Source organism: Hyla sarda, chromosome 1 (assembly GCF_029499605.1).
Source record: "Hyla sarda isolate aHylSar1 chromosome 1, aHylSar1.hap1, whole genome shotgun sequence".
NCBI lineage: Eukaryota > Metazoa > Chordata > Amphibia > Anura > Hylidae > Hyla > Hyla sarda.
Genome location: NC_079189.1, coordinates 288,148,549 through 288,175,564, shown reverse-complemented (window position 1 = coordinate 288,175,564; position 27,016 = coordinate 288,148,549). Strand labels below are relative to the sequence as shown.

At 39.5% G+C, this 27,016-nt stretch overlaps 1 protein-coding gene and 1 long non-coding RNA gene across 8 annotated transcripts in view; one reads left to right on the top strand and one right to left on the bottom strand.

The window, feature by feature from the left end:
• Positions 1-27,016, top strand: part of COMP (cartilage oligomeric matrix protein) — a 231,355-nt gene that overhangs the window by 154,497 nt on the left and 49,842 nt on the right. For 6 of the 7 annotated variants that reach the window (XM_056574829.1, XM_056574830.1, XM_056574826.1 and 3 more), the window contains 7 exons: positions 7,584-7,759; positions 14,050-14,187; positions 19,471-19,539; positions 21,896-22,051; positions 23,643-23,747; positions 24,242-24,349; positions 24,803-24,962. In XM_056574829.1, coding sequence (XP_056430804.1) covers positions 7,584-7,759; positions 14,050-14,187; positions 19,471-19,539; positions 21,896-22,051; positions 23,643-23,747; positions 24,242-24,349; positions 24,803-24,962 — 912 coding nt within the window. Of the gene's footprint in view, positions 1-7,583; positions 7,760-14,049; positions 14,188-18,522; positions 18,656-19,470; positions 19,540-21,895; positions 22,052-23,642; positions 23,748-24,241; positions 24,350-24,802; positions 24,963-27,016 lie in introns of those variants that run through there. The other variant, XM_056574858.1, reaches the window with a different exon arrangement.
• On the bottom strand, positions 211-26,206 carry LOC130369515 (uncharacterized). The gene is made up of 3 exons (XR_008892799.1): positions 25,860-26,206; positions 24,261-24,361; positions 211-487 (listed from the first exon to the last, which is right to left on the bottom strand). It is a non-coding gene; the product is annotated as an uncharacterized LOC130369515 (long non-coding RNA).

The following is a 27,016-nucleotide window of genomic DNA, read 5'->3' as shown; positions in this document are numbered from 1 at the left end:
TATTTTAATATCAAAACTGTTACAAGTATCTAAACTGAAGTAAGTGCATTCACTTTTACAAGAAATCAGCAGAAGTCTTTCATATGTAGCAGACTTGGCTGGGGTTTGTGGCTGTGCCAGTAACTCATGCACTTGCTGCCTTACTTGTCAGGAGCCCTACTTTCCAAGTTTTCTCTTTTATTTAGTGCTATATTTGAATTTACTGGAATATCTCAATAAGAGATTAAGAGGGATCTGGAATATGCTTGGAAAATGAACCGTGTTATTGTTGGTGATACCAAATAGGAAATCATACGTGCTATTATGGAGTGCCCAGTTCTGATGTATGTTTACTATTCAGGTCTCTTGTGGGCAAACACTGTTCTGCGCTGGCAGAAGATATTCATTCTTTCCCTTTCCTGAGCATCTTTAGTAGCTTTCCTCCTATTGAGAGTGATGCCAAGACAAAGTAATTTCACTGTCTCAGTAAGCCAATACAGCATCTCCCCTGCCAAAAGAAACGACAGAAAACAAGTCATGTCCCTTGATAGACATGTCTAACAGAGCCAAACAGACATACGGAGGACAGCTTATAAAACAAGATGTGTTATTACACAGTGAGCAGGTCACAAGGGAAAATAATGAAAGGAATTAGAGGAAATTGCTCTTATGTTCTGTTGACATGCAGCAGCAGACAGTATGCAATAACCTCTTCTAAATAAAGTTTCCATTATCTACCCACCATTCTATACAATGTAGCCACCTAGCTACTTTTCTTTAAATCTTAAAATTTGGAATCCCACAAGTACTTGCCCAACATGAAATTTGAAGTTTCATGTAGAAATGTCACTTCATAAAACTTTAAGAGGACTTCCATAATTTGAAATGGAAAACTGGAACACACAGTGATTAAAAGTTTACCTAGGCCAAGTAATACTTTTATGGCCCCAATATGTTAAAAGAGTTGCAGGAAATTATACCTCTTGTCCATTATTCAGATTTAATATTCATTAGGGTGGTATATCTTCCAACAATTCTATGGGGAAACTAGGCCAAGGGAAAACAAATTTGATTAACTGCTTAAGAACCTTACGAGACTGCTGGGCACTCACAAGAGAGGTTACAAGCTTTACAGTATATCCACCATTGCTATAGTGAAGTGTATCAAGAGGCGCTCACAGCATTTTGCGTTTAAACAGGATTTTTTTTCTTACGTGAAGGTAAGCTACCCTTTGGAGTTGCTTTTTCAAGCTAATTCGATTCCTCCATTTTGCTGGAAAACTTTCTATGTGACAGCATATCTCTGATACTCGAGCATCTTCTAAAGGACACTAGCAGTTCAGATCTACTTACGACTGCAAACTCTGCTTCATTTTGTCTTATGTACCATTTCTTATTGATAATTTATTTTATCTTGGTAGCCATTGGGCTAAAACTAAATGTGAAAGAAAACCGCTCTTCTTTTGATTTATGAAATTCGGCCTGATTGCATTTTTTTGCACAGCAATAATGAGCGATTTTTACATTTAGCTTTTGCAAGAGCTTGATTCAGGATAGCAGAAGGATAACCTCTCATATCATAAACCTATCATAAAACTCTCTTGCTTGCATATCAAATTCTATCTAATGTGCCGAAGCCGCAAAAACTGACTGTATGGTACTGAAGTTAAATTTTTTAATTTTTTTAAACTTTATTTTATTATTCAATCTATTATTTAATCACAAAAGTTATTAATTCATCACATAATTACTACCATCAATATCTTCACACATTACATAAAAAAAATCATTTTAACCCCCCCCCCTTACAATTTCGAAATTAGGGTCTATCGCCCTGTCCAACCTGTATCACCCCTATTCATATGTATTCCTCATATAACTTAACCCTCTTCTTCTTTCCCTAAATAATTTACCTCAAAACCTGAAATGGAGAGAAAAAAAATGTGCCTTTCCACTCACTGCAATCTTTACTTTGAGCCCTGCCACACCAATCTCCATCACCTCCTTCCATTTTCACGACCATCCTCTTTCACCTGTTTTGAGCTGCTTATTATTTTTTTTCCATTATCTACCATCCTTTATGTTTCATTAACTTTTACCTTCTCCTCTTGCCAGGAAAAGATGCTGCACTTCCGTGCCACCACCCTTCCTGACTCTCTTGTGATCCACTAAAGCTGTGTTTATCACACATCTCCAGGATCGACAAGCTCAAGGAGAGAGTACTACTTGTTCAACTCATGCAGCCTTTTCTCTCTTTTTTCTTCTTTCCTCTCTTTTCCCCCCATGTTTCCCCCTTTTCCTTCCCTTCTTTCCCCTTTTCCTTTTCTCTTTTTTTTCCATTTCCTTCCCCTTCTCTCTCACTTCTTCCTTCCTATCCCTCTCCATTTTTTTAGTGGGAAGGTCTTCATTCATTCCTCCATTAGTTACAGTGGAAGGGCCTTCCGTTCCATAACGTACATCCCAGTGAGGAGTTGGTAAAAAAAAAAGCAATACAAAAAAAAAGTACTGAAGTTTTATATGTGCCTGATGGTTACAATCGTAATGCAGTAAAGAGTTACCTGCCGTTGGTTTATGAAACCCAGCCACATTAACCTGACTTTCTTTTCTGGTCAATTGCACATCTTAAAATTCGAGTCTAGAATTACTGACAACTGATGGGAATTTTACATTTGTGTCATTACTGTTGTTCAAAAATAAAACAAAATCCCAAAAAGAACTAGCAGTGTTGGTCCAAATAGTAAACACGTTATCTACAAACCTAAAATAATGATAAATCTATCCATGTTATATTATTTGTCTAGCGCCATCAGCAGTAAACCTTCCCCATCAGTCGTTTCTGTTTAGATCCCTTGGCTTATCGCTATGTGCATAGCATTGTTCAATATCCCATGGTTGAAAGACCAACAACAAACTAGAATGACAGCAAGAAGGGCACAGAGATGAACCTCTGCATGGGCAGATCATCATAAGAATGACACACAGTGATCCAGAAAATAAAATTAGACATCACCTACCAAGCCCAGGACATATTACCTCTTTTACGTGTTGCCACTTATTATATAGAGTAAATCTTAGTGACAGGTCCCCTTTAAATGGTAGGATAGATTTGATGCTTCTGCACGACTTTTATGACACAGACGTATAATCGATGAAGAAAGTGATAGTTCACCCAAGACAACCAACCGTGAACCGGTCAGGTGCGGACCTCACCAGAGGCAGGATGTAAGAAAGAAATGGAAGTCCAGCACGGTATAATCAAAGCAGATTGTGAGGTTTATTATAACAAGCACGGAGTACACGGTAGATGCATGATAGTGACTCGCTTCGGCCGATGCCACCCGGCCTTACTCATACAACGGTAAGATTGCCATACTATCCTTATAACTAGGAGGGTACTCGCCTATTAGTTCACACCTGTGGAGTGGCACCTGAGGTGCGGAGCCGGCAAAGACCTCCTACCCATATAGGGATTTTACAATTTGAGAAAACGGAAATATCTGTTAAAGTCAAATACAAAAATAAATCTAAACAAATTGTATATGATACACATTGGGGTTTATTTACGAAGAGTGGAGTGTAGTTTTCTTTGTGGGTTTTGATTTCTGATGGTATTTACTAAGGGTTCCCTACATTTTGCACTTATCCCTACGTTTTGCTTTTTTTTACAACTGTTTTTTTTTTTTCAAAACTGTCGGGGACACGCCCCTTTTGTCGGACCATGCCCACTTTCTCCTGTGACCACGCCCCTTTTCAGTTTTTTCTTGTAAAATGGAGGGTTTTGTTTTTTTTGGTTGCAATTACAATTTGGGTGCAAAACCCAAGAAGAAAGAGTCAGGATCACGTAAGTAAATAAACCCCACTGAGTTGCTCCAAATGGTTATTGGAATATGTCACGTAATAGCAAAATTAGTACTAACTAAATACGTATAATGTTGGAAGGGTTTCAGAGTCATAAAAGGCAAGGAATAGTTGTTTCAGAAAGTAACACACAGGTTTGATTATTTGTACGCACAATGTATGAAGTAACATTTAAAGGTAGTAAACAGTAATGGCTATAACATATTATGTAAAAATTGTAAAATATTTGGACTAGCACAGAGTTCAAATAATACAAATCACGGATATGTGTTAAAAATTGACGCTGTCACAGAAAAAAGGAAAATAAATAGAGAGTAGATAAAAGAATAATACAAAAATGGTTCTTACAAACACTGGAATTTATAAATAGTACAGTTCATTGATTACAATGGGGCAAAAAAGTATTTAGTCAGCCACCAATTGTGCAAGTTCTCTCCCTTAAAAAGATGAGAGGCCTGTAATTTTCATCATAGGTATACCTCAACTATGAGAGACATAATGAGAAAAAAAATCCATAAAATCACATTGTCTGATTTTGAAATAATTTATTTGAAAATTATGGTGGAAAATAAGTATTTGGTCAATAACAAAAGTTCATCTCAATACTTTGTTATATAGCCTTTGTTTTCAATGAGAGAGGTCAAACATTTTCTGGAAGTCTTCACAGGGTTTTCACGCACTGTTGCTGGTATTTTGTCCCATTCCTCCATGCAGATCTACTCTAGAGGAGTAATGTTTTGTGGCTGTCGCTAAGCAACACAGACTTTCAACTTCCCCCAAAGGTTTTCTATGGGGTTGAGATATGGAGACTGGCTAGGCCACTCCAGGACCTTGACATGCTTCTTACGAAGCTACTCCTTTGTTGCCCTGGCGGTGTGTTTGGGATCATTGTCAGGCTGCAAGACCCAGCCATGTTTCATCTTCAATGCCCTTACTGATGGAAGGAGGTTTTCACTCAAAATCTCACAATACATGGCCTCATTAATTCTTTCCTTTGCACAGATCAGTCGCCCTGTCCCTTGGCAGAAAAACAGCCGCAAAGCATGATGTTTCCACCCCCATGCTTTACAGGAGGTATGGTGTTCTTTGGATGCAACTCAGCATTCTTTCTCCTCCAAACACGATGAGTTGAGTTTTTAACCAAAATGTTCTACTTTGGTTTCATCTGACCATATGACATTCTCCCAATCCTCTTCTGGATCATTCAAATGCTCTCTAGCAAACTTCAGATGGGCCCGGACATGTACTGGCTTAAGCAGGGGGACATGTCTGGCACTGCATGATTTGAGTCCCTGGCGGCATAGTGTGTTACTGATGGTAGCCTTTGTTACTTTGGTCCCAGCTCTCTGCAGGTCATTCACTAGGTCCCCACATGTGGTTCTGGGATTTTTGCTGACCATTCCTTTGGTCATTTTGACATCACGGGGTGAGATCTTGCGTGGAGCCCAGCCTGGTGCAGGCCTACAATTTAGTTTCTGGTGTCCTTCGATAGCTCTCTGGTCTTGGCCATAGTGGAGTTTGGAGTGTGACAGTTTGTGGTTGTGGACAGGTGTTTTTTATACTGATAACAAGTTCAAACAGGTGCCATTAATACAGGTAACGAGTGGAGGACTGACTCTTAAAGGAGAAGTTACAGGTCTGTGAAAGCCAGAAATCTTGCTTGTTTGTAGGTGACCAAATACGTATTTTCCACCATAATGTGCAAATAAATTCTTTTAAAATCAGACATGTGATTTTATGGATTTTTTTTTATTTTATTATGTCTCTCATAGTTGAGGTATACATATGATGAAAATTACAGGCCTCTCTCATCTTTTTAAGTGGGAGAATTTGCACAATTGGTGGCTGCCTAAATACTTTTTTGCCCCACTGTATGTCCTGAGCATTCTTGAGGAAGGAGAGAGAGAGAGGTTTAAGGCTTGTGATGGTCCATGCACACCTCCCCTAAGAACTAGCTTCCCCCCCCCCCCATATCACAAGAATTTCTAGCTTATATATGTTTTGGATCCCTATTGTAAGCTATTGGTCTTCAAATGATTGGGTGTTTAACCCGATAACGACCATGGACGTCTATACTCGTCCAATGGCCGTTACCGGGGTATGACGCGGGCTCCCGACTCGAGCCCGCGTCATACCGGCCAGCCCCCAGCTGATTCCTGTAGCTGGGGGCCGGCGTTAATAGCCGACATGCGGCGATCGCCGCGGCCGGCTATTAACCCTTTAGATCGCCGCTGTCAAAGTTGACAGCGGCGTCTAAAGGTGCCTGTATCCAGTCCCTGGTGGTCCAGTGGGGTGGATCGCTCCCCCGCAGCGCGATCGCGGGGGAGCGATCCACTGCTGAGGTAGCCTGAGGGCTTACCTCTCCTCCTGTGTCGGCTCCGACTCTCTGAATGATAAAGCCTGGCAGGACCAGGCTTTATCAATCGAGCGCAGAGCACACAGATGAATGGGATTGTATGCAATCCCATTCATCTGTATGAGGAATCAAATGATTCCTCATAAAAGTCCCCTAAGGGGACTAAAAGTGTAAAAAAAAAAAAGTTTAAAAAAAGTTTAAAAACACACACATTAACCCCTTCTTTATTAAAAGTTTAAATCACCCCCCTTTTCCCAAATTCCATATTAAAAATATGTAACCATAATAAAAATAAACATATGTAGTATCGTCGCGTGCGTAAATGTCTGAACTATAAAAATATATCATTAATTAAACCGCACGGTCAATGGCGTACACGTAAAAAAATTCAAAAGTCCAAAATAGCGTATTTTTGGTCACTTTTCATACCCTAAAAAAAGGAATAAAAAGCGATCAAGAAGTCCAATTAAAATAAAAATGGTACCGAATAAAACTTCAGATCACGGCGCAAAAAATGAGCCCTCAAACCGCCCTGTATGTGGAAAAATAAAAAAATTATAGGGGTCAGAAAAGGACAATTTTAAATGTATAAATTTTCCTGCATGTAGTTATGATTTTTTCCAGAAGTGCGACAAAATCAAACCTATATAAGTAGGGTATCATTTTAATCGTATGGACCTACAGAATAAAGATAAAGTGTAATTTTTACCGAAAAATGTACTGCGTAGAAACGGAAGCCCCCAAAATTTACAAAATGGTGTTTTTTCTTCAATTTTGTCGCACAATGATTTTTTTTTCCGTTTCGCCATAAATGTTTGTGTAAAATGACTCATGTCATTCCAAAGTAGAATTGGTGGCGCAAAAAATAAGCCCTCATATGGATTTTTAGGTGCAAAATTGAAAGGGTTATGATTTTTAAAAGGTGAGGAGGAAAAAACGAAAGTGTAAAAAGAGAAAAATGCTTGGTCCTTAAGGGGTTAAACATACATAGAAATCTTCCTACAAGTCCACACCTTATTTCAAGTTTTTACTCATAAGCATTTTGTTACGCCATTTCAGAGACACAGCTGAGGTATGTGAACAACAAGTTTCATATAGCCTAACTCTTGTTTGTATAGACCTTTTTCTTTTGTATAGCAAATTCCTTCATTCCACACAGGAAATGTCAAAGAAAATAATAGCTGAATCATGTTTCTCTTTTTATTCAAGCAAATTATAACTATGCCTATGCCATTAACTTCTTAACCAATGAATAGATAAGGGCCTTATTTGTTATTGGGGTTAATTAAATGTTATGAAATGTGTTAAGATTTTTTACAAACAACTGGTAATGGTTTTAAAATAAGGTGTTTATTTCCTGTATACAACTTGTTCTTTTATTCCTTTATAGGTATACACCCAGTTCCCAGAACTGGTCAACCTATTACTGTGGCTTTTCCAAAAGGATGCATCCCTAATCCCTGTTTCTCAGGAGTTACCTGCACAGAAACTTCCACTGGATTTAGCTGTGGCCCATGTCCACCTGGGTATATGGGAAATGGAACTCACTGTACTGATATTAATGAGGTATCCAAAGAGTAATCACAAATAAAAAGTAAACCGCTTCCAACCTGTAGAGTTTGCTTGTATCCTATAGTCTTGTATTTTATATTCTATTGTTTGTGTTCACATCATAATTTGTCCCTCTGAGGTAGGGATACATTGGCAGAAGTTCAAAATTTTCTGTTGACATATTAATGCTCACGGAACAACAATGTGCATGGGCCCCATTTAGTCCAGTGACCTGAAATTAGTCATTTAGGGGGAGATTTATCAAAACCTGTGCAGAGGAAAAGTTGACCAGTTGCCCATAGCAACTGATCAGATCGACTTCTCTAATTTTTAAAAAGGCCTCTGAGAAATGAAAAAAGCTATCTGATTGGTTGCTATGGGAAACTGGGCAACTTTTCCTATGCACAGGTTTTGGTGATTCTCCCCCTTAATGACTATATTCGAGTCATTTTCTGAGCATAACCAACTTTTGGCTTGGACTGAAAATCATGGTCTATGCAAGTCAAAACCTAAACTAATGTAGTCACTAATATGGACATTTATCAATGGGTTTAGTCAGGTTTTCTTTACTATAATTGTCGCAAAATTGTCGCAACTGTGACTACACGATTTTTCGTGCGACATTTTGACTGGAAAGCGAGAAAAGCAAGTTTTCCTAAAATTTACTATGTAGTAATAATTTTAAAATGGACTACGGGTAGTCTGGTATTTATTAACTGCGACAGTCGCAACTGCGCAAAAAAAAGTCGCAACAGCGTTAAAAATTGACTAAATTTACTCCAGCTCAAACATGGAGCAGAAAAAGCTACTACCAAAGTAAAAAAGGAAAAATTGCTTACGTGAAAGAAAATTATCAACAGGCTGAAACCAGTTGATAAATACGTCGCACATAAGCAAAAAAAAAAGTAAGGAAAAAATTACTAAAAAAAAAATACATAAGCAAACATTGATAAATGTCCCTCTAAGTGAATGTGTCAGAGTGATTGGATTAAATGGAGACCCCAGAGAGCTGTAATCACTCTTTATATGTAGGGGGCTATGTTTTCACATCTTTTTTTATGCTAATCTTGAGTATCAAAACAGTGGCCATTTTAAGGCTAAAAAACCTTTTTGGTCTTCTTTTTGTATTAAAGGGGTACTCCGGTGGAAAACTGTTTTTTTTTTTTTTTTTTTTTTAAATCAACTGGTACCAGACAGTTAAACAGATTTGTAAATTACTTCTATTAAAAAATCTTTACCCTTCCAGTGCTTATTAGCAGCTGTATGCTACAGAGGAAATTCTTTTCTTTTTGAATTTCTTTTTTGTTTTGTCCACAGTGCTCTCTGCTGACACCTGATGCCCGTATCAGGAAGTGTCCAGAACTTGAGAAAATCCCCATAGCAAACCTATGCTGCTCTTGACAGTTCCTGACACGGACAGAGGTGTCAGCAGAGAGTGCTGTGGTCAAGACAAAAAAGACATAAAAAAAAAAAAGAATAGAATTTCCTCTGTAGCATACAGCTGCTAATAAGTACTGAAAGGATTAAGATTTTTAACCCCTTCCCGCTATTGGACGTATGCATACGTCCAGGCGAATTACACGTTCGCACAAATGGACGTATGCATACGTCCAAGCGATCTCCTGCTCTGCCGCGGGCAGCGCAGGAGATCGCGGGTGGGACTCAGCTGTCAATCACAGCCGGAGTCCCACCGCAGCTGCCGGGGCCGCGATCGCGCCGGTCCCAGCAGCATTAACCCCATAGATGCCGTGATCACGGCATCTATGGTGTTTGCAGGGGGAGCGCTCTCCCCCTGCCCATCAATCGCGGCGCCGCGATAAAATAAGGGGGATCGGGGGTGTCCAAGGCACCCTCGATCCCCCTTGAAGAGATAGGAGTGAGGTGGCAGGGTTGCCACCCCTCCTATCCCTGCTATTGATCGGCGGAGCGGCCGACCAATAGCAGACTGGGGGCGGGGGGGTTAAAGTTCGGTTCCCCGCGCTATGCTCGCCCATCGGTGTCCGGGCACAGCGGGGGGAACCGTGTAGTAGCGGCGGCGGCGATCACTTACCCGGCGGCGGCGGCTGTGATCACGGCGGCGGTGGAGGTAAGTATGACGCCGCGTGTGCAGAGTCTGTTGCCTAGCAACATCTGCAGGGCGACAGTTTAGAGAGTGGTCTCTAAACTGTCGCCCTCCAGATGTTGCAAAACTACAACTCCCACCATGCCTTGACAGCTGTTTGCTGTGTTGGCAAGCTGGGAGTTGTAGTTTTGCATGATTTAGAGGGGTTCAGGCTAGAGATCACTGACAGTGGTCTCTAAACTGTAGCCCTCCAGATATTACAAAACTACAACTCCCAGCATGCTCAGACAGCAGTTTGCTGTCTTAGCATGCTGAGATTTGTAGTTTTGCAACATCTGGAGGGCCACAGTTTAGAGACCACTGTCAGTGATCTCCAGCCTGAACCCCTCTAAATCTTGCAAAACTACAACTCCCAGCATTCAGGAACAGCAAATGGCTGTCTCGGCATCCTGGGAGTTGTACTTGCGTGCATCCAGCTGTTGCATAACTACATCTCCCAGCATTCTCTTTGGCAATCAGTACATGCTGAGAGTTGTAGTTCTGCAACAGCTGGAGGCACACTGGTTGGGAAATACAGAGTTAGGTAATAGGTTCTATTACCTAACTCAGTATTTTCCAACCAGTGTGCCTCCAGCTGTTGCAAAACTACAACTCCCAGCATGCACGTTCTGTCAATGCATGCTGGGAGTTGTAGTTTTGCCCCCCCCCCCCTCCCATGTGAATGTACAGGTTACATTCACACTGGCGGCGGATTACAGTGAATTCCCTGCTTCAGGTTTGAGCTGCAGCAGCCGCAGCTCAAACTCCTAGCGGGAGACTCAGTGTAATCCGCCGTCAGTGTGAATGTAACCTAAAAACACTACACTACGCTAACACAAAATAAAGAGTAAAACACTACATATACACACGTACACTGCCCCCCCCCCACCACCACCCCTTCCCCCCCCCCAATAAAAATGAAAAACGTATCCTACAGCAGTGTTTCCAAAACGGAGCCTCCAGCTGTTGCAAAACAAAAACTCCCAGCATTTCCGGACAGCCATTGACTGTCCAAGCATGCTGGGAGTTTAGCAACAGCTGGAGGCACCCTGTTTGAGAATCACTGGTGTAAAATACCCCTATGTCCACCCCTATGCAAATCCCTAATTTAGGCCTCAAATGCGCATGGCGCTCTCACTTTGGAGCCCTGGCGTATTTCAAGGCAACAGTTTAGGGCCACATATGGGGTATCGCCGTACTCGGGAGAAATTGCCTAACAAATTTTGGGGGGCTTTTTCTCCTTTTACCCCTTATGAAAAGGTAAAGTTGGGGTCTACACCAGCATGTTAGTGTAAAAAAAAAACATTTTTGTACACTAACATACTGGTGTTGCCCCATACTTTAAAATTTCACAAGCGGTAAAAGAAAAAAAGCCTCCAAAATTTGTAACGCATTTTCTCCTGAGGACGGAGATACCCCATATGTGGGCGCAAAGTGTTCTGGGGACGCACAACAAGGCTCAGAAGGGAGAGTGCACCATGTAAATTTGAGGTCTAAATTGGTGATTTGCACAGGGGTGGCTGATTTTACAGCGGTTCTGACATAAGTGCAAAACAATAAATACCCACATATGACCCCATTTTGGAAACATATACCCCTCACGAAATGTAACAAGGGGTACAGTGAGCATTTACGCCCCACAGGTGTCTGACAGATCTTTGAAACAGGGGTCTGTGAAAATGAAAAATAAAATTTTTAATTTACACAGCCCACTGTTCCAAAGATCCGTCAAATGCCAGTGGGGTGTAAATTCTCCCTGCACCCCTTATTACCTTCCGTGAGGGGTGTAGTTTTAAAAATGGGGTCACATGTGGGGGGTCCACTGTTCTGGCACCACGGGGGGCTTTGGAAATGCACATGGCCAAATTCTCTCTCCAAAAGCTCAATGATGCTCCTTCTCTTCTGAGCATTGTAGTTCGCCCCCAGTGCACTTCACGTCCACTTATTGGGTATTTCCATACTCAGAAGAGATGGGGTTACAAATTTTGGGGGGTATTTTCTGCTATTATCCCTTGTAAAAATGTAAAATTTTGGGGAAAACAAGCATTTTAGTGTAAAAAAAATATTTTTTTTTTTACATATGCAAAAGTCGTGAAACACCTGTGGGGTATTAAGGTTCACTTTACCCCTTGTTACGTTCCCCAAGGGGTCTAGTTTCCAAAATGGTATGCCATGTTTTTTTTTTTTTTTTCTGTCCTGGCACCATAGGTGCTTCCTAAATGCGGCATGCCCCCAGAGCAAAATTTGCTTCCAAAAAGCCAAATGTGACTCCTTCTCTTCTGAGACCTGTAGTGCGCCAGCAGAGCACTTTTCATCCCCATATTGGGTGTCTTCTGAATCGGGAGAAATTGGGCTTCAAATGTTGGGGGGTATTTTCTGCTATTACCTTTTTTAAAAATGTAAAATTTTTGCTAAACCAAGCATTTTTGGTAAAAAAAAAATTTTTTTTTTTTACATATGCAAAAGTCGTGAAACACCTGTGGGGTATTAAGGTTCACTTTATCCCTTGTTACGTTCCTCAAGGAGTCTAGTTTCCAAAATGGTATGCCATGTCGTTTTTTTTTGCTGTCCTGGCACCATAGGGGCTTCCTAAATGCGACATGCGACATTTGCTCTCAAAAAGCCAAATATGACTCCTTCTCTTCTGAGCATTGTAGTTCGCCCGTAATGCACTTCAGGTCAACTTATGGGGTACCTCCATACTCAGAAGAGATGGGGTTACAAATTTTCGGGGGTATTTTCTGCTATTAACCCTTGCAAAAATGTGAAATTTGGGGGGAAACACACATTTTAGTGAAATTTTTTTTTTTTTTTTTTTTTACATATGCAAAAGTCATGAAACACCTGTGGGGTATTAAGGCTCACTTAATTCCTTTTTACGTTCCTCAAGGGGTCTAGTTTCCAAAATGGTATGCCATGTTTTTTTTATTTGCTGTTTTGGCACCATAGGGGCTTCCTAAATGCAACATGCCCCCAAAAAACCATTTCAGAAAAACGTACTCTCCAAAATCCCCTTGTCGCTCCTTCGCTTCTGAGCCCTCTACTGCGCCCGCCGAACAATTTACATAGACATATGAGGTATGTGCTTACTCGAGAGAAATTGGGCTACAAATTCAAGTATAAATTTTATCCTTTTACCCCTTGTAAAAATTCAAAAATTGGGTCTAGAAGAACATGCAAGTGTAAAAAATGAAGATTTTGAATTTTCTCCTTCACTTTGCTGCTTTTCCTGTGAAACACCTAAAGGGTTAAAACACTTACTGAATGTCATTTTGAATACTTTGGGGGGTGTAGTTTTTATAATGGGGTCATTTATGGGGCATTTCTAATAAGAAGACCCTTCAAATCCACTTCAAACCTGAACTGGTCCATGAAAAATAGCGAGTTTGAAAATTTTGTGAAAAATTGTAAAATTGCTGCTGAACTTTGAAGCCCTCTAGTGTCTTCCAAAAGTAAAAACATGTCAATTTTATGATGAAAATATAAAGTAGAAAATAATATTTGGAATATCCATTTTCCTTACAAACAGAGAGCTTCAAAGTTAGAAAAATGCAAAATTTTCAATTTTTCCATAAAATTTTGGGATTTTTCACCAAGAAAGGATGCAAGTTACCACAAAAATTTACCACTATGTTAAAGTAGAATATGTCACGAAAAAACAATCTCGGAATCAGATTGATAAGTAAAAGCATCCCAGAGTTATTAATGTTTAAAGTGACAGTGGTCAGATGTGCAAAAAAGGGCTGCGTCCTAGAGGTGAAAATGGGCTGTGTCCTTAAGGGGTTAAATAGAAGTTATTTACAAATCTGTTTAACTTTCTGTCACTAGTTCATAAAAATTTTTTTTTTTTTTTTTAAGTTTTCCACCGGAGTACCACTTTCAGGCCATTTTGGGACACATTTGTTAAATTAGGTTGCTTTTTTGGCTGAATTTTAAGCAGTTCATTGGCATCAGCAAATACTTTAACAGGAGACATTTTTGGGGGCTGTTAATATCTGTGGCACCTTTTTTACAGCTTGAACAATTACAACTGTAAAATTAAACTGTGTGAGCACACTGGATTTAACCAAATTAAATGGGAACTATATGGCAGTTTTAGAGTAGTAAAAAAGACCCAAAACATAGTGGAAACATAGCCTTACTGTTACTTATTTTGTGCAAGAACTGATTTCTATCATTTGAAAACTGCAATTTGTCTTTCTAGTGCACTGCAAATCCATGCTTTCCACGTGTCCGTTGTGTCAACACCTCTCCTGGCTTTCACTGTGAACCTTGTCCTCTTGGTTATATAGGAAAACGAGTGGAAGGAATTGGTTTGGAGTTTGCTAGAGCCAATAAGCAGGTAATTAAAACGGTCTTATAAAGTATGAAAAAAATTTACGTTTTCTTAAAGTGTCCCTGACATTTTGAAAAACTTTTTACTTGTCACAGAGACATGTTAAAGGATTTATTTAATCAAATGAATGCTTAAACCCTTTCGCTCTCACTGGCTCACAGTGTTTATAAGTCTATGAGGCCATCGAGATTGCTGCAAGCCGGGAGTGAAGAGTAGTGTTGAGCACGAATATTCGTAATGCAAATTTTTATTGCGAATATCAGCAATTCGTGATTTTGCTAATATTTAGAATATAGTACTATATATTTGTAATGACGAATTTTCATTTTTTTTTACATGCAAATTTTTAGGTGAATTTTATGCTAATTTTTCATGCAAATTTTCGGGGGGGGGGGGGGGGGGGGTTCACATTAAAATTTTTATGTGAATTATATGTGAATTTTCCATGCAAAATTTTCACATGGAAAAAAAAAGGCGGATGAACATAGTGAATATGCGAATTTCACGAACATAGGGCAAATAATCGTCAATATATTTGTGAAATATCGTAAATTCAAATATGGCCCCTGCTGCTCATCACTAGTGAAAAGCTTAAGCACATGCTTCTCCCCCTGGTTCTCCTGACAGCAGGTGAACAGTGGGTTCTTGAAGTTGTTGTGTTTGAGGTAACCCGAGACAGATTCTTTGTCAGGCATTTGATATCTCAAACTATTGCTATCCTTTGCCTGAACCTCTTGCTGGAAATTCAGCCAATACTTTCTCCTTTCTACCTCCACTATGTGGGTGGGGTTAGAGTTAAGAAGGTGTAGTGGAGGGGAGCTAGAGTTGGCTGAATTCCCAACTAGAGTGTACACAGTAACAGAAAGGGTTTATTTACAAATGTATGTACAAATTTATTATACTTAGACTGAAAATAGGTCTCATTAATTGCCCTACACCATGTCACATTGTCAGTAACAGGGGGCACCTTTTCTGTGCAATGTATGGCTATGTCCTCCCTGAGCTCCCCTTAGGAAACCTGCGTTACGGTTTCACAGGTGTACCGCCCCAGTCAAACTCCCGACCTGCGACTGTCACAAGTCAGTGGTTGCCATAGATTATAAACACATTTTGAGATCTTGGATTAGTTTTCATTCAACCTTTTAAAACCTAATGGCCTATTTTGTATATAGGGGGCTGGTATGTTTTAGTTTAGTCATGTCTGTATGAATTTAGGGGATTTGATTTGGAGTATTTGGGTGTCAAAAAGGGGTCATTTTCAAAATTTGAGATTGAAATGCTTTAGGTTGTGGAAGGGTCCTATGTAAATGGGCAGGCTATAAATCAAACAAAGTTTGACATTTTACAGAATCTACCTGATATTCATTCTAGAAAGTTGACAAGTATGCACTTGTAGATATATACAGTATATGTAATGTACTGGAAATACGTTGTTTAATGTTGTGTAATAATTGTATTGTGCATCACTATCTGATTTACATTCTGACAGAATACATTTCTCCACAAGATGTCAGAATGCAGACAGAGTTTCTTTTTCACAGAAGATACAAGGTTGATTTCTCTTAAAATAAACATTATTTTAATATAGAAAGGGGCCTTCTATTATGGCATCCAATCCCCCCCCCAAAAAAAATTATGATGTACGTGTTCTTTAATTGTTGGAAAGGGGTTAAAAATAATACTAATCCCAACCTGTAGAAAAAAAAGTAACACATCATTTATGAGACATGGAGTTCAATTTTAAAACAATGACAGAATTGCCACAAAATAGTATCATCAAAAAATAGAACTCACAATGAAGAGAAATACAAAATCTGCTCTTTTATGTAACAAAAATATATATTAACAAAATGGTACATATTTATTGCTTTGTTTGCAACGACCCTGTTATCACATTATTTAACTTCCACAGTAAATGCCATAAAAACCACAATGTTCAATAAAACAGGCAAAAGAGCAGATAAAACATGATTTAAAAACGTACACTTTTAAACTGAATTGTTCTTGACCATAGCAGAAAGCCATGTGGGTAAGTAGGTAATGTAAAATCAACACAGACCAATGTAGAAATGCCTTAAAGGGGTTCTCCGGTGAAAAACTTTTGTAAAATTACTTCTATTGAAAAATCTTAATTCCTCCTGTACTTATTAGCTGCTGAATACTACAGTGGAAATTATTTTCTTTTTGAAACACAGAACTGTCTGCTGACATCACAAGCACAGTGCTTTTTAGGAACTGTCCAGAACAACATATGTTTGCTATGGGGATTTCCTTTTACTCTGGACAGTTCTTTAAATGGACAGAGATGTCAGCAGAGAGCACTGTGCTCGTGATGTCAGCAGACAGCTCTGTGTTTCAAACGGAAAAGAATTTCCACTGTAGTATTCAGCAACTAATAAGTACAGGAAGGATTAAGATTTTTTAATAGAAGAAATTTACAAATCTGTTTAACTTTCTGGCACCAGTTGATTTAAAAAAAAAAGTTTTTCACCGGAGTACCCCTTTAATCCTTAAAGACAATGTGCTACCTAGATTTTCTTTTTTACTAAATACAGTTACTGAAACTTCTTTAGTTTTTTTTAAATCTGTTTCTATTTTATGGATTTCTTATTTTTTGTACATTATTACAGGGACAATCATATTGCCTGAGCTTCTGCTCTGTTAACAGGATTCAGAGATATGCTCTACAGCAGTTAGATGGACATAGGAAACAAAAGACCAAGGGCGACTTGTATTTTTCTATAGGAAAGTGTTTTTCATGGCATACTCTGAGACCTGTACAAGGAAAAGAAGATGGGTGCTGTGGCATTCACCAACTGAGAATGACCTGACCCCATATTATCTATGTACTTGTGTCATATTTCCTTGTTATCATGCCTGTGCTAGAGAGGACTACTGAACATGTTTTTTCTACATAAAAAGAAGTGCCATCTTAATATTAGTCTTAGTAGCCAGAAGAACTCAGAGTTCTCCCCTTTCCACCCAGCTCCCCATGTATACTACTGCTGCTATTTCTATGTGATCAGGATATGTAGTAGCTATACACCTGCCCTAATATTGTGTTCACACGCTACCTTTTTGACCCATTTTTGTCATAATGTTCTAAAAGGCTTAATTTTTACCACAATTTTGGAAAAAAGCAGCAAAAAAAAAAGCCACTACGCATCAAAATGCATAAATGCTTAATGCACATGTGTCTTTATTCAACCATACTATGTAACTATGTAACAAGTGAACTTCGAATCTTCATACTCCACCTCAGGTGTGATTATGTGATGTGAACTGACCCCAACCCACTTATGTTTCTAATCATTACCAGCAGCCTAGTAGGATAAAATTAAATGATGAGACACCACGACCTCTCTTTGCAAAGACAGAGGCTTTATGGGAAATGTAGGCAGCATTAGAATCAGATTTTAGTGTAGAAATAGAAATCAATATGGCAAAAAAGCAGAGTCTTTCAGATAAGCTAAATACTAGACATACACAAGAACCTCTACATTATTCTTTAAAGCGTACCTCTCACCAAACTAAACTTTTAATGTATTGTTCCTTATGAAATGATAAGACACTTTGCTATTTACTTGCTGGTAAAATTCTCAACCTTTATATGTTTTTAATGTAATAAAAAAAAACATCCATTAGGTGGCTCTGTTCTGTTCCCTGCCGCAAGTCAAACGCACTAACTTGAATTTATAGGTAGATAGTGCAGGTGACCCGGTTTCTACCGCTGCTCACCATGTGGTCATCGGTCTCACCGCCAATGCAAATTCCCTGTTCTGTCCAATGGAGAAGAGAAATCTTGGCTCATACTACAGCACCCACCTCCATTGTATGCAACAAGGAACCCACATATTATACGGTAAGCAGCGCCAGAAACCGGGTCACCCTGGTGTCAGATTCCCTTCAAAATAAAAGTACTCGTAATTGGTATCGGCGAGTACTAGAATTAATGTATTGGTGCTCGTACTCAGTCTTAAAAAAATGGTATCGGGACATCCCTATATATATGTATATATATATACATATATATATTTATGTATATATATATATATATATATATGCACACACACGTTTTAAAATTGCCCCCCTCCCCCCACTTTTGTCACTGGCCCCACATGTGAATATGAATGCTGGAGATGCCACTGGGCAGCGCAGACTGCTTCAGCTGCCGCTGGATAGCCGTTTAAGGATTCCCGTGTGCTGCGGTGATGATCACTCACCTGTCCCCGGCGCTCCGGACCATCCTCTTCAGGATCCCCTGCATGGCTGTCGCTCTCCTTCGTTGTCATCACATCGCTGCTCATGCCGTACTGTCATCCAATAGGAGTGGCGTGCGCAGCAACGTGATGACGGCGATGAAGAGCAACGATCCCCGGCAGCAGTGATGGTCCAGAGCGGCGGGGACACCCCGGGGACAGCGATGGAGGGCGACATCCAGGGCAGCGGTGACGGTCCGGAGCGGCGGGGACAGGTGACAATAACTTCCTATACTTATCATTGCACGGATCCCTCAACATACGATGGTTTCAACTAACGATGGTTCATGTGGAACAAATTACCATCGTATGTTGAGGGATGACTGTACATTTCTCAGCAGGCTTAGTGCCGACGGAACATCTTATTTGTAGAATGTCCGTCCATGTTTCGTGTTAAATTCAGTGAGAAAATTTTGCTGTGTTAAGAGCCTACATGGTAATGCAACATCTTTAAAGGGTTAAGAGTTCATCTACCAATCCCTGCATGTACAGTACACAAAAATGTGTGTATTTCTGAAAGTGATTCTTTTAAAACTTGTATTATATTATCAATGTCTAAGATATCCCATGTGGACATACTCCATCAGAGCATTTTGCTGTATAAAAAAGCTTTGTCCACTATGGGGGAGATTTATCAAAACCTGTGCAAAGGAAAAGTTGCTGAGTTGCCCATAGCAACCAATCAGATTGCTTCTTTCATTTTGCAGAGGCCTTGTTAAAAATGAAAGAAGCGATCTGATTGGTTGCTATGGGCAACTGGGCAACTTTTCCTCTGGACAGGTTTTGATAAATCTCCCCCTATGTTATTGTATATAGCAATAAATTAAAAAATTTCAATCGGCAACAGATTGTCCTGTTTGGCAGTTTTCTACAATTGTTAAAGTGTACTTATTATTCTTTTTATCATTTTGTGTAAAATGTAAACAAAATGCAGTGTGAACTAAGCCTAACCAGTTCATACTTGACACCTTTTTTAATCATTATAGGTGATCTTACAATTATTTATAGAATTCTTTTTTTCTTTCTTCAGATGTGTCAAGATTTAGATGAATGTGCAAACAATCCATGCCCTGCTAACACCGTCTGCACCAATACCAAGGTAAACCATTTGTATAAATAGTATTTGGAAGGTATATCCATCTCATGTGAATGGAACAGATATAATGGTCCATATAGATCAATGAGTTTGCTGTAGTTTTTAAAAACAATGGAGCAGACAAATCTAATTCTTACACAGTTTACACTTGCACCAGATTGTTAGCCCCCTAGTCAACATTGGAGATATATGTACAGCGGTACATACATACCTGTAATCTGCCTATGAAGAAAGCTATCAGTAGCTGGGACTCACCACTAATGACGAACATCTGTGATCATGCTGATTTCTGCTGTTAACCCTTTTGATGATATAATCAATGCGAGTCATGGCATCTAAATGATAACATTATAGGTGCTAGTGGGTTTGGGGCAATCATTGGACTACTTTGGTCTGAAGAGTTAAGATGGTGGTCAGAGGTCTACTCCTTATTAGTGTTGGGCGCGAATATTCGCATTTAGAATTTTTATCGCGAATATCAAAAATTTGCAAATATATTTGCTATATATTTGAAATTATGAATATTCACTTTTTTCCACATATGTGCATATTCGCATATGCGCATATTGGAATATTCACATATGCGCATATTCATATATGTGAATATTTGCATATTCCTTCTTTTCACTTGTGGGCCAATTAGAATGATGCAAATACACTTTTCAGAGGTTATCAACAACATAACAACAACAGAAGAAGCGCAGTACGCACTCACTGCTACTGTAGCTGTATCCAATCCGGGAGTCCGGGGGCTCAAGATCTCACGAGCTGCATGCGAGAACGCTTGGAGGCGTTGCCTCCGAGCGTTCTCGCATGCAGCTCGTGAGACCTTGAGCCCCGGACTCCCAGATTGGATACAGCTACGGTAGCGGTGAGTGCGTACTGGGTTTCTTCTGTTGTTGTTATATGATACTGTTCAGCTTTGTATGCACCCCGCAGGCCGTCACATCTACGAGGACCCGCTCATTCCTGCTCTACTTTTTATGTTTTCATCATCAGCCTCGTGTCCATTACCAGTGTATTATGCCAGTGTGCCCTCCCCATTCACAGCTCTTAGTGATTTGTTATCAACAACATCCCTAGCAACCAATAGTAAAGTTGCCCACCCCCTCACTGTTTTCTTCTTCAAATACGCAAATATTCGCATATGCGAATATAATAAATATGCGAAATACGCAACTATAGGATGAATAATTGTCTATATATTTGCGAAATATTGTGAATTCGAATATGGGCAATGCTGCTCACCACTACTCCTTATCTCCTTGCTGCCGATTGTTGCTCAGTGGCAAGGAGGGGTGAGTTTTCGGATAAGGGGTTAATGATCCTGGACTTTGGCCCAGGGGTTTATTGTGTTTTGTTTCGTAATTGGGCCTCTTGTGTACACCATCTCACTTATTTTTGGATTCTCTGTTGTTTGTACTAGAAATGTACTCTGTCACACATTGTTAGCTTTGATTGAATAGTCTCAGACAGGTCAGGGACATTCCCCTACTAGTAACACCCAGTTTGCTATTGAGCCAGACGTTTCAAACAATAATAACAGTGGACCAGCTCAACAGAGAGCTATAGGAAAAGCTGCCCCAGAATTGTTATTTTATTGTAACTACAAGTATTAACTAAAACAGATCAAAAGCTCATACAGTTCTGAACAATACAAATTTGATTGTTTATTGAATAGAAGATACACATGTTCAAATACATATAAACAATGGAAGAGATTTATGAAACAGAACAGGCTTGTCATAGTGCTATGTGCAGAATTTTTTAGGTGGACTAAAGACAGAAAATACACATTTGACACACACTTGTGTCGCGGCACCCAGGCCATTTTAGTCTCCCTCTCCCCATAAATTGTCTTTTTTCATGCAAAAACGGCCACATTACTTAATTTTACCACTTTAAGAATTAATGTTTGTGTGAAACAACTGTTGTGTTCAGTAGGGCGGACCTTTTCAGAGCTGAAACTGACATGCAGCCTAGATTTAAGAAAGCCAGACTACGTCATTTTCCGTTGTGGATTTTCAGGTTTAAATCATTTCAATATAGCAGGGACTTACCCTTATTGTTTATAAAAATAGTTTCGTATACAAAAACGGATAATGTTTTCACATTGCATATGATATTTGTTGGTAAATAATTCTGTTCATTCAGTCACAAAGAAAATGATACAATAGATTTTTACTTATGTCTCTATATAATTATTTACCTTATGGCTCCAGGATATCACTGCATGGTCAATGCTTTTATGTTTGTAGAGATTGTTTCAGTATAATACAGGGAGGGATTATGCTCACAACAACTTATTTTAACATGACCCTTTCTTGATATGTTTAAAGAACATTTATTTTTTGCATAGGGCTCATATAAATGTTCTGCCTGTAAGTCTGGATCAGGAGGCGGAAACCAAAATTCTGCTTGTAAGACTGAAAGAAGGTGTCCAAATGGAGAGATTAGCAAATGCCATGAAAATGCAGATTGCATCATGGAAAGAGATGGATCCATAGCATGTGTGGTGAGAATTTTCTTATGTCTTACTGAGAACCATTTATGTTTATTTTATTTATGAGCTTCTCAGATGTGTCTATGGGAAGCAGACACATTAATTATATTTGCCCAATTTTTTATTATTAGTCACATCACTAGGATACACCAGATCACTTTGATCACTGTAGATGTGACCCATTGGTTTGCTCCTTCACTCTGAGGCTCATTGGGGTTCAATAACAATATGCTCTGTGGGAATAGTCTTTCAATTAATGGTGGTTTTAGAGACCAATACAGGATATATTTTCATAACTGCTTAGAGCATTGTTTTCCAACCTTTTTTAGCTAGGGGAAAACCGCAGATTTTTTTTTAGTGCAGGTCACAACTACTCTTCATTACACCAGTCATGACCCCTTTCAGTTTTACATTGTGAGAAGAAGGATGCAGGTTGCACACTGGGCAGTACAGTACAGTTAGTTGCTGAGGCATCCATATGACTCCCAAAAAAGTCTTGTGCACTGGTCCAAATCTTAATAGAACCTGTGACTGAGAGAGAAACCTATTATAAACTAAACAACAGATATTGAGGGACCGAAGGGTTGGGCAAGTTGGATTTCATCGGACCCATTCCTTTGTTTCCAGGATAATAAGCAGTGGCTTATTACCCTTTCTCATTGGAATAAACATACTGAATGTGCATGCTGATGGGGTATCAAGGAGAAATAATTATTTAACAAGTATGCTTACATTTTGGTACTGTATGGTTGACTTAGCACAATGCACTTCCCATGCATTCTGTTTCAGCAAGAGAGTGAAGGTAGAGATACTTAAAACTTTAGTAACATAAGCCTGGGCAAACTCTGGTTATAAGACAGAAGCCAGTGTATTATAGCAACTGTACTATTACACCCCCACAATGATACAGTGTTACCCGGTGATGTCCGGTATTCCTACCTAAACCTTTTGGAAAAGGAAAGGCAACAATGATGCTCTTATCCTTACATCCTATTCTTATATTCTCACCTTGTATTATGTCCTCATATCCTGACCTCATATCCCAACCTCATATACCATCCTCATATCTTTTCCCCTGCACTATCTATCCACTGCATTTTCCTGCCTGAAAGTGGGCAGGATGTGTAAAAGTCCCAGGCAATCTCTGCAACCCGGGTGTAACATGATCATTAGATGTACCGGAAGTCTCATAGACTTACATGGGTTTTGAGGAAAACCCTCACCCTTGCATAAGGTGGTGGTTAGAGTTAATTTACCTATACTTTGTTTTTAGTTGCTACAGAGGTAATAGATTTACCAAGTTTCATAAAAATTTCTCCATCCATTTGAATGTTTTGCTGGAAAATACATTTCTCATAGACTTGCATGGAAACTCCCTCATCCTTACAGAAGGGAGTGGGTTAGGATTAATTTTACTTTACTTTATTTTTAATGGAACTATTAAGTAACATGTACCAAGTTTTATCAAAATATCTCCAGCCATTTGGAAGTAATGCTGGACCATACATACATAAACACATGTTGGATTTTAGATAGGAGGCAAAATGGCATCCCTTTAAGGACCTTTGTTGAAATAATCATTTTCTTAAACAATTCTCAACAGTGTAAAGTAGGATGGGCTGGTAATGGACTGATCTGTGCAAAGGATACAGACATTGATGGATTCCCCGACGAAAAGCTGCGATGCTCTGATCTCAGATGCAAAAAGGTATATTGCAAAAAATACAGAAAACCAGTCAAATATATTTCAGTGTCACTTGAAATATTTACACCTGTACACACGATTGGTCTAAAATTCATAACAAACTCTTGGCATAGAGAAGTCCATTGCCAAGTTAAGATAGGCGGGACATTGCTGTGGTCGGCGATTAGCTGATCAGCAGCGCGATGCGTCGCCCACCGGCAAGCAGGAAGAAGACAGCACCAACTGGAGCCGCAATAGTGCGGCACTATGGGAGCGGTGACAGGCAAATCCAGGTTGTTGTTTTACATGCCCGCAGCCCAGGGATGATAGGTCAAAATAGTCCTAAGTTGGACTACCCCTTTAACCCTCGGCACACTGTAAGAAGCTCAGAGTATGCATGTTTTACCAGAGAAATACAAGAAACTACATATGTAACATAGAAAATAAGTACCCTTTGTGATCAACCCTACAACATAAATTATTAAGAAGTTCACCCTTGATCCTTTCACTTTTTTCAGGACAATTGTGTGACCGTACCTAATTCTGGTCAGGAAGATGCTGACAAAGATGGAATTGGGGATGCCTGTGATGATGATGCTGATGGTGATGGTATTCCGAATGCACAGGTTTGCTAGATACTTGTATAACATGTCAAACAATAGGATAAATAATGGAAAGAACAAGTTACTTTATGTTAAATTATACTGTTAACTTCATTTTATAACATCCATCTCAGTGAACACATTACACAAATGCAATTGTCTATTAAGGGAAATGTTTCAGAGCTATCAGATTTACAGAATGTGCAGCAAACCGGGGTACCCTCTTTGGTGCAGGGGCAGATAAGGAACCAGCATAACTCAGAATTATGTAATGTTTTTCCCATTCACATCTCCAACTTTCAAGAGATAGGGTCAGTAGTAGGGGTAAGGATATCATGGTTTTATACATTTTTTAATTGGTAGATAGGTTGGGAATAAAATTCTCTTCCATGGAGTATACAATTTCAGTTATTTCATTAGGAAGAAGGTATGAATGTCTTTCTGTCTGCTAATGTTTAAACAAGCTTTCTATTGCAGGATAACTGCGTCTATGTTCCCAATGTGGATCAAAGGAATGCAGATCAGGACAACTTTGGTGATGCCTGTGATAACTGCCGCAATATTAAGAATGATGATCAGAAAGACACTGACCGGGATGGGAAGGGAGACATCTGCGATGATGATATGGACGGAGACAGTATGCTTAACTTGTTACTTGAATTAAAGTACATACCAATGTGTAAATTGTACAAAGGCTAAAAGAGAAAACCAAAAAATTGCAAAACTTCAGTTCCGCAGATCACTGTCCAAACTAATTTAATGTTCTTATGGTCATTTATTGGTCAGGATTTCATAAAGTGATGACGTAGCACTAGGGTATGCCATTACTTTATGTTCAGTGTGTGTTTGACCTCTGGGACCCTACCAATTTTGAGAATTAGGGGAACGTATTGGTGGTGTAGCATGACATCCCCTTCCTTGTTTATTTCTGTACAACACCAGTGAAAACTCAATCCATATACTCATGTCATGATCAGCTGTTTGGTGCATTTTCCTATTAGTTAATAGCAGGATGGTTTTGAGAGTTAGGCCCTATTCACAGGTTCCATGAAAAACACAATTCAGTAAGGTCAGTGGGAAATCAACTCCATAATTCATACTTGTAACTGGCATTAGCCACAGTCATCATGATCGCAGAAAAATACAGCTGTGATCTTAAATGTGGTTGCTGTTTCATATATATATGTATTTTTAGGCTATGCTTACACCTCAGAATTTCCATGCGGGATTTGAATTCTGCACGGAGATTCGGTAGCAGCAGCGTCCTGTTGAATTGAACTGGATTCTGCTGTGCTGTCCACATGCAGAAATTTTCATGCCACGTGTCCACAGAAAGAATGAACATCTACTGTATATTCTTTCTATGGACTATGCACAAAATGCATAGACATCTATGACATGGCGCATTAGTACTGGCATATAATGCCGGCACCTGCAGTCTCCAGAATTTCCACACCGAGATTTTACATCCGGACATTCTGAAGTGTGAACATAGCCTTACTGTCATGGGTGCCTGTAGAGTTGGGGAACTTACAGGGGCAAGAAGTATTGCAATATCACATGGTATGTTCACATCACAATCCTGGAGAATGTAGATTTTCCAACAAAGGACTGGTAGTGCAGGGATGACCATTAATCCCTAGTGGAACAGAGGGAAAGAAAAAAACAGCCATTAGTTCATGTGAACCCTTAACGATTTTAAAAACGTTAGTTCCCTTCTCCTTAAGTTAATAGAGTTGCAGTATACATTCTTGACTATTACTCTATTCATTTTCTTTTGGACTGCTGAAGGTAACCAAGTAGAGAAAAGTTGAAAAATATATTGTTTATAGTATGTGCCTGACAAATTCTACCCTGACAAAGGATGTTGGAATGTGGTGACACGGGGGTGACGCCAGGACACCGTTAGCCTATACATGGTCTGAGGTTGGAGACAGCTTCTCCTGTGCCAGACATGTGGAGTAAAGAAACACACCGACATCAGGTTTCGAATAGCTGCCTTTTACGGAGTAGGGTGCAGATGGTATTACACACCAACAGTATGGTGCAGAGTGTAGAGGATGCAGTGTAACCCCTTGGGAGCCCTGTTGCCTTGCTGGGACTTATGGTGCTTTCACCCAACTGATTGATTGTGACTTGATATAAGACTGAGGATTGTTGCAGATCGCTAGGGTTCTTACAAGGTCCCGAGACTTTCTCCTCCAGGCTTGAATTTCCCCTATGCGGGGGATCCTTACAGAATGGCTGGATAAGATAAGACTTGAGATTAGGTTTGCTCTGGACTTCCCTCAGAGCTTCTACTCACTCAGCTCACACCTTTACCACACTTGGGCTCTGCTTAGACCAGTGACTATAGTAATAAAGTTATGGGTTTTGTAGAGGTCCCACATACCACACTAGGTGCAGTCTATCCTGCAATCTAAAATCTAAATGATAGAAAAATGGATAGTGCTTAAAACTTGGTTTTTAATCAAAATAGCTAAAAAATCACCATAAAGTGAGCCCCATACCAAATAAAATAGTATATAAGGTAACAAACAGTAGTCCAATTATCCTTATTATTGACAGATACTGTTTATTATATTAGGTTACCTGAGTAGTATCACGCTCTCAGGATTTACAACTCAAGATCTCTCAAATAGAAAACACCGCCGACAGCGCGTTTCTGTCAGCTTGTAGCTGCTGATGTCA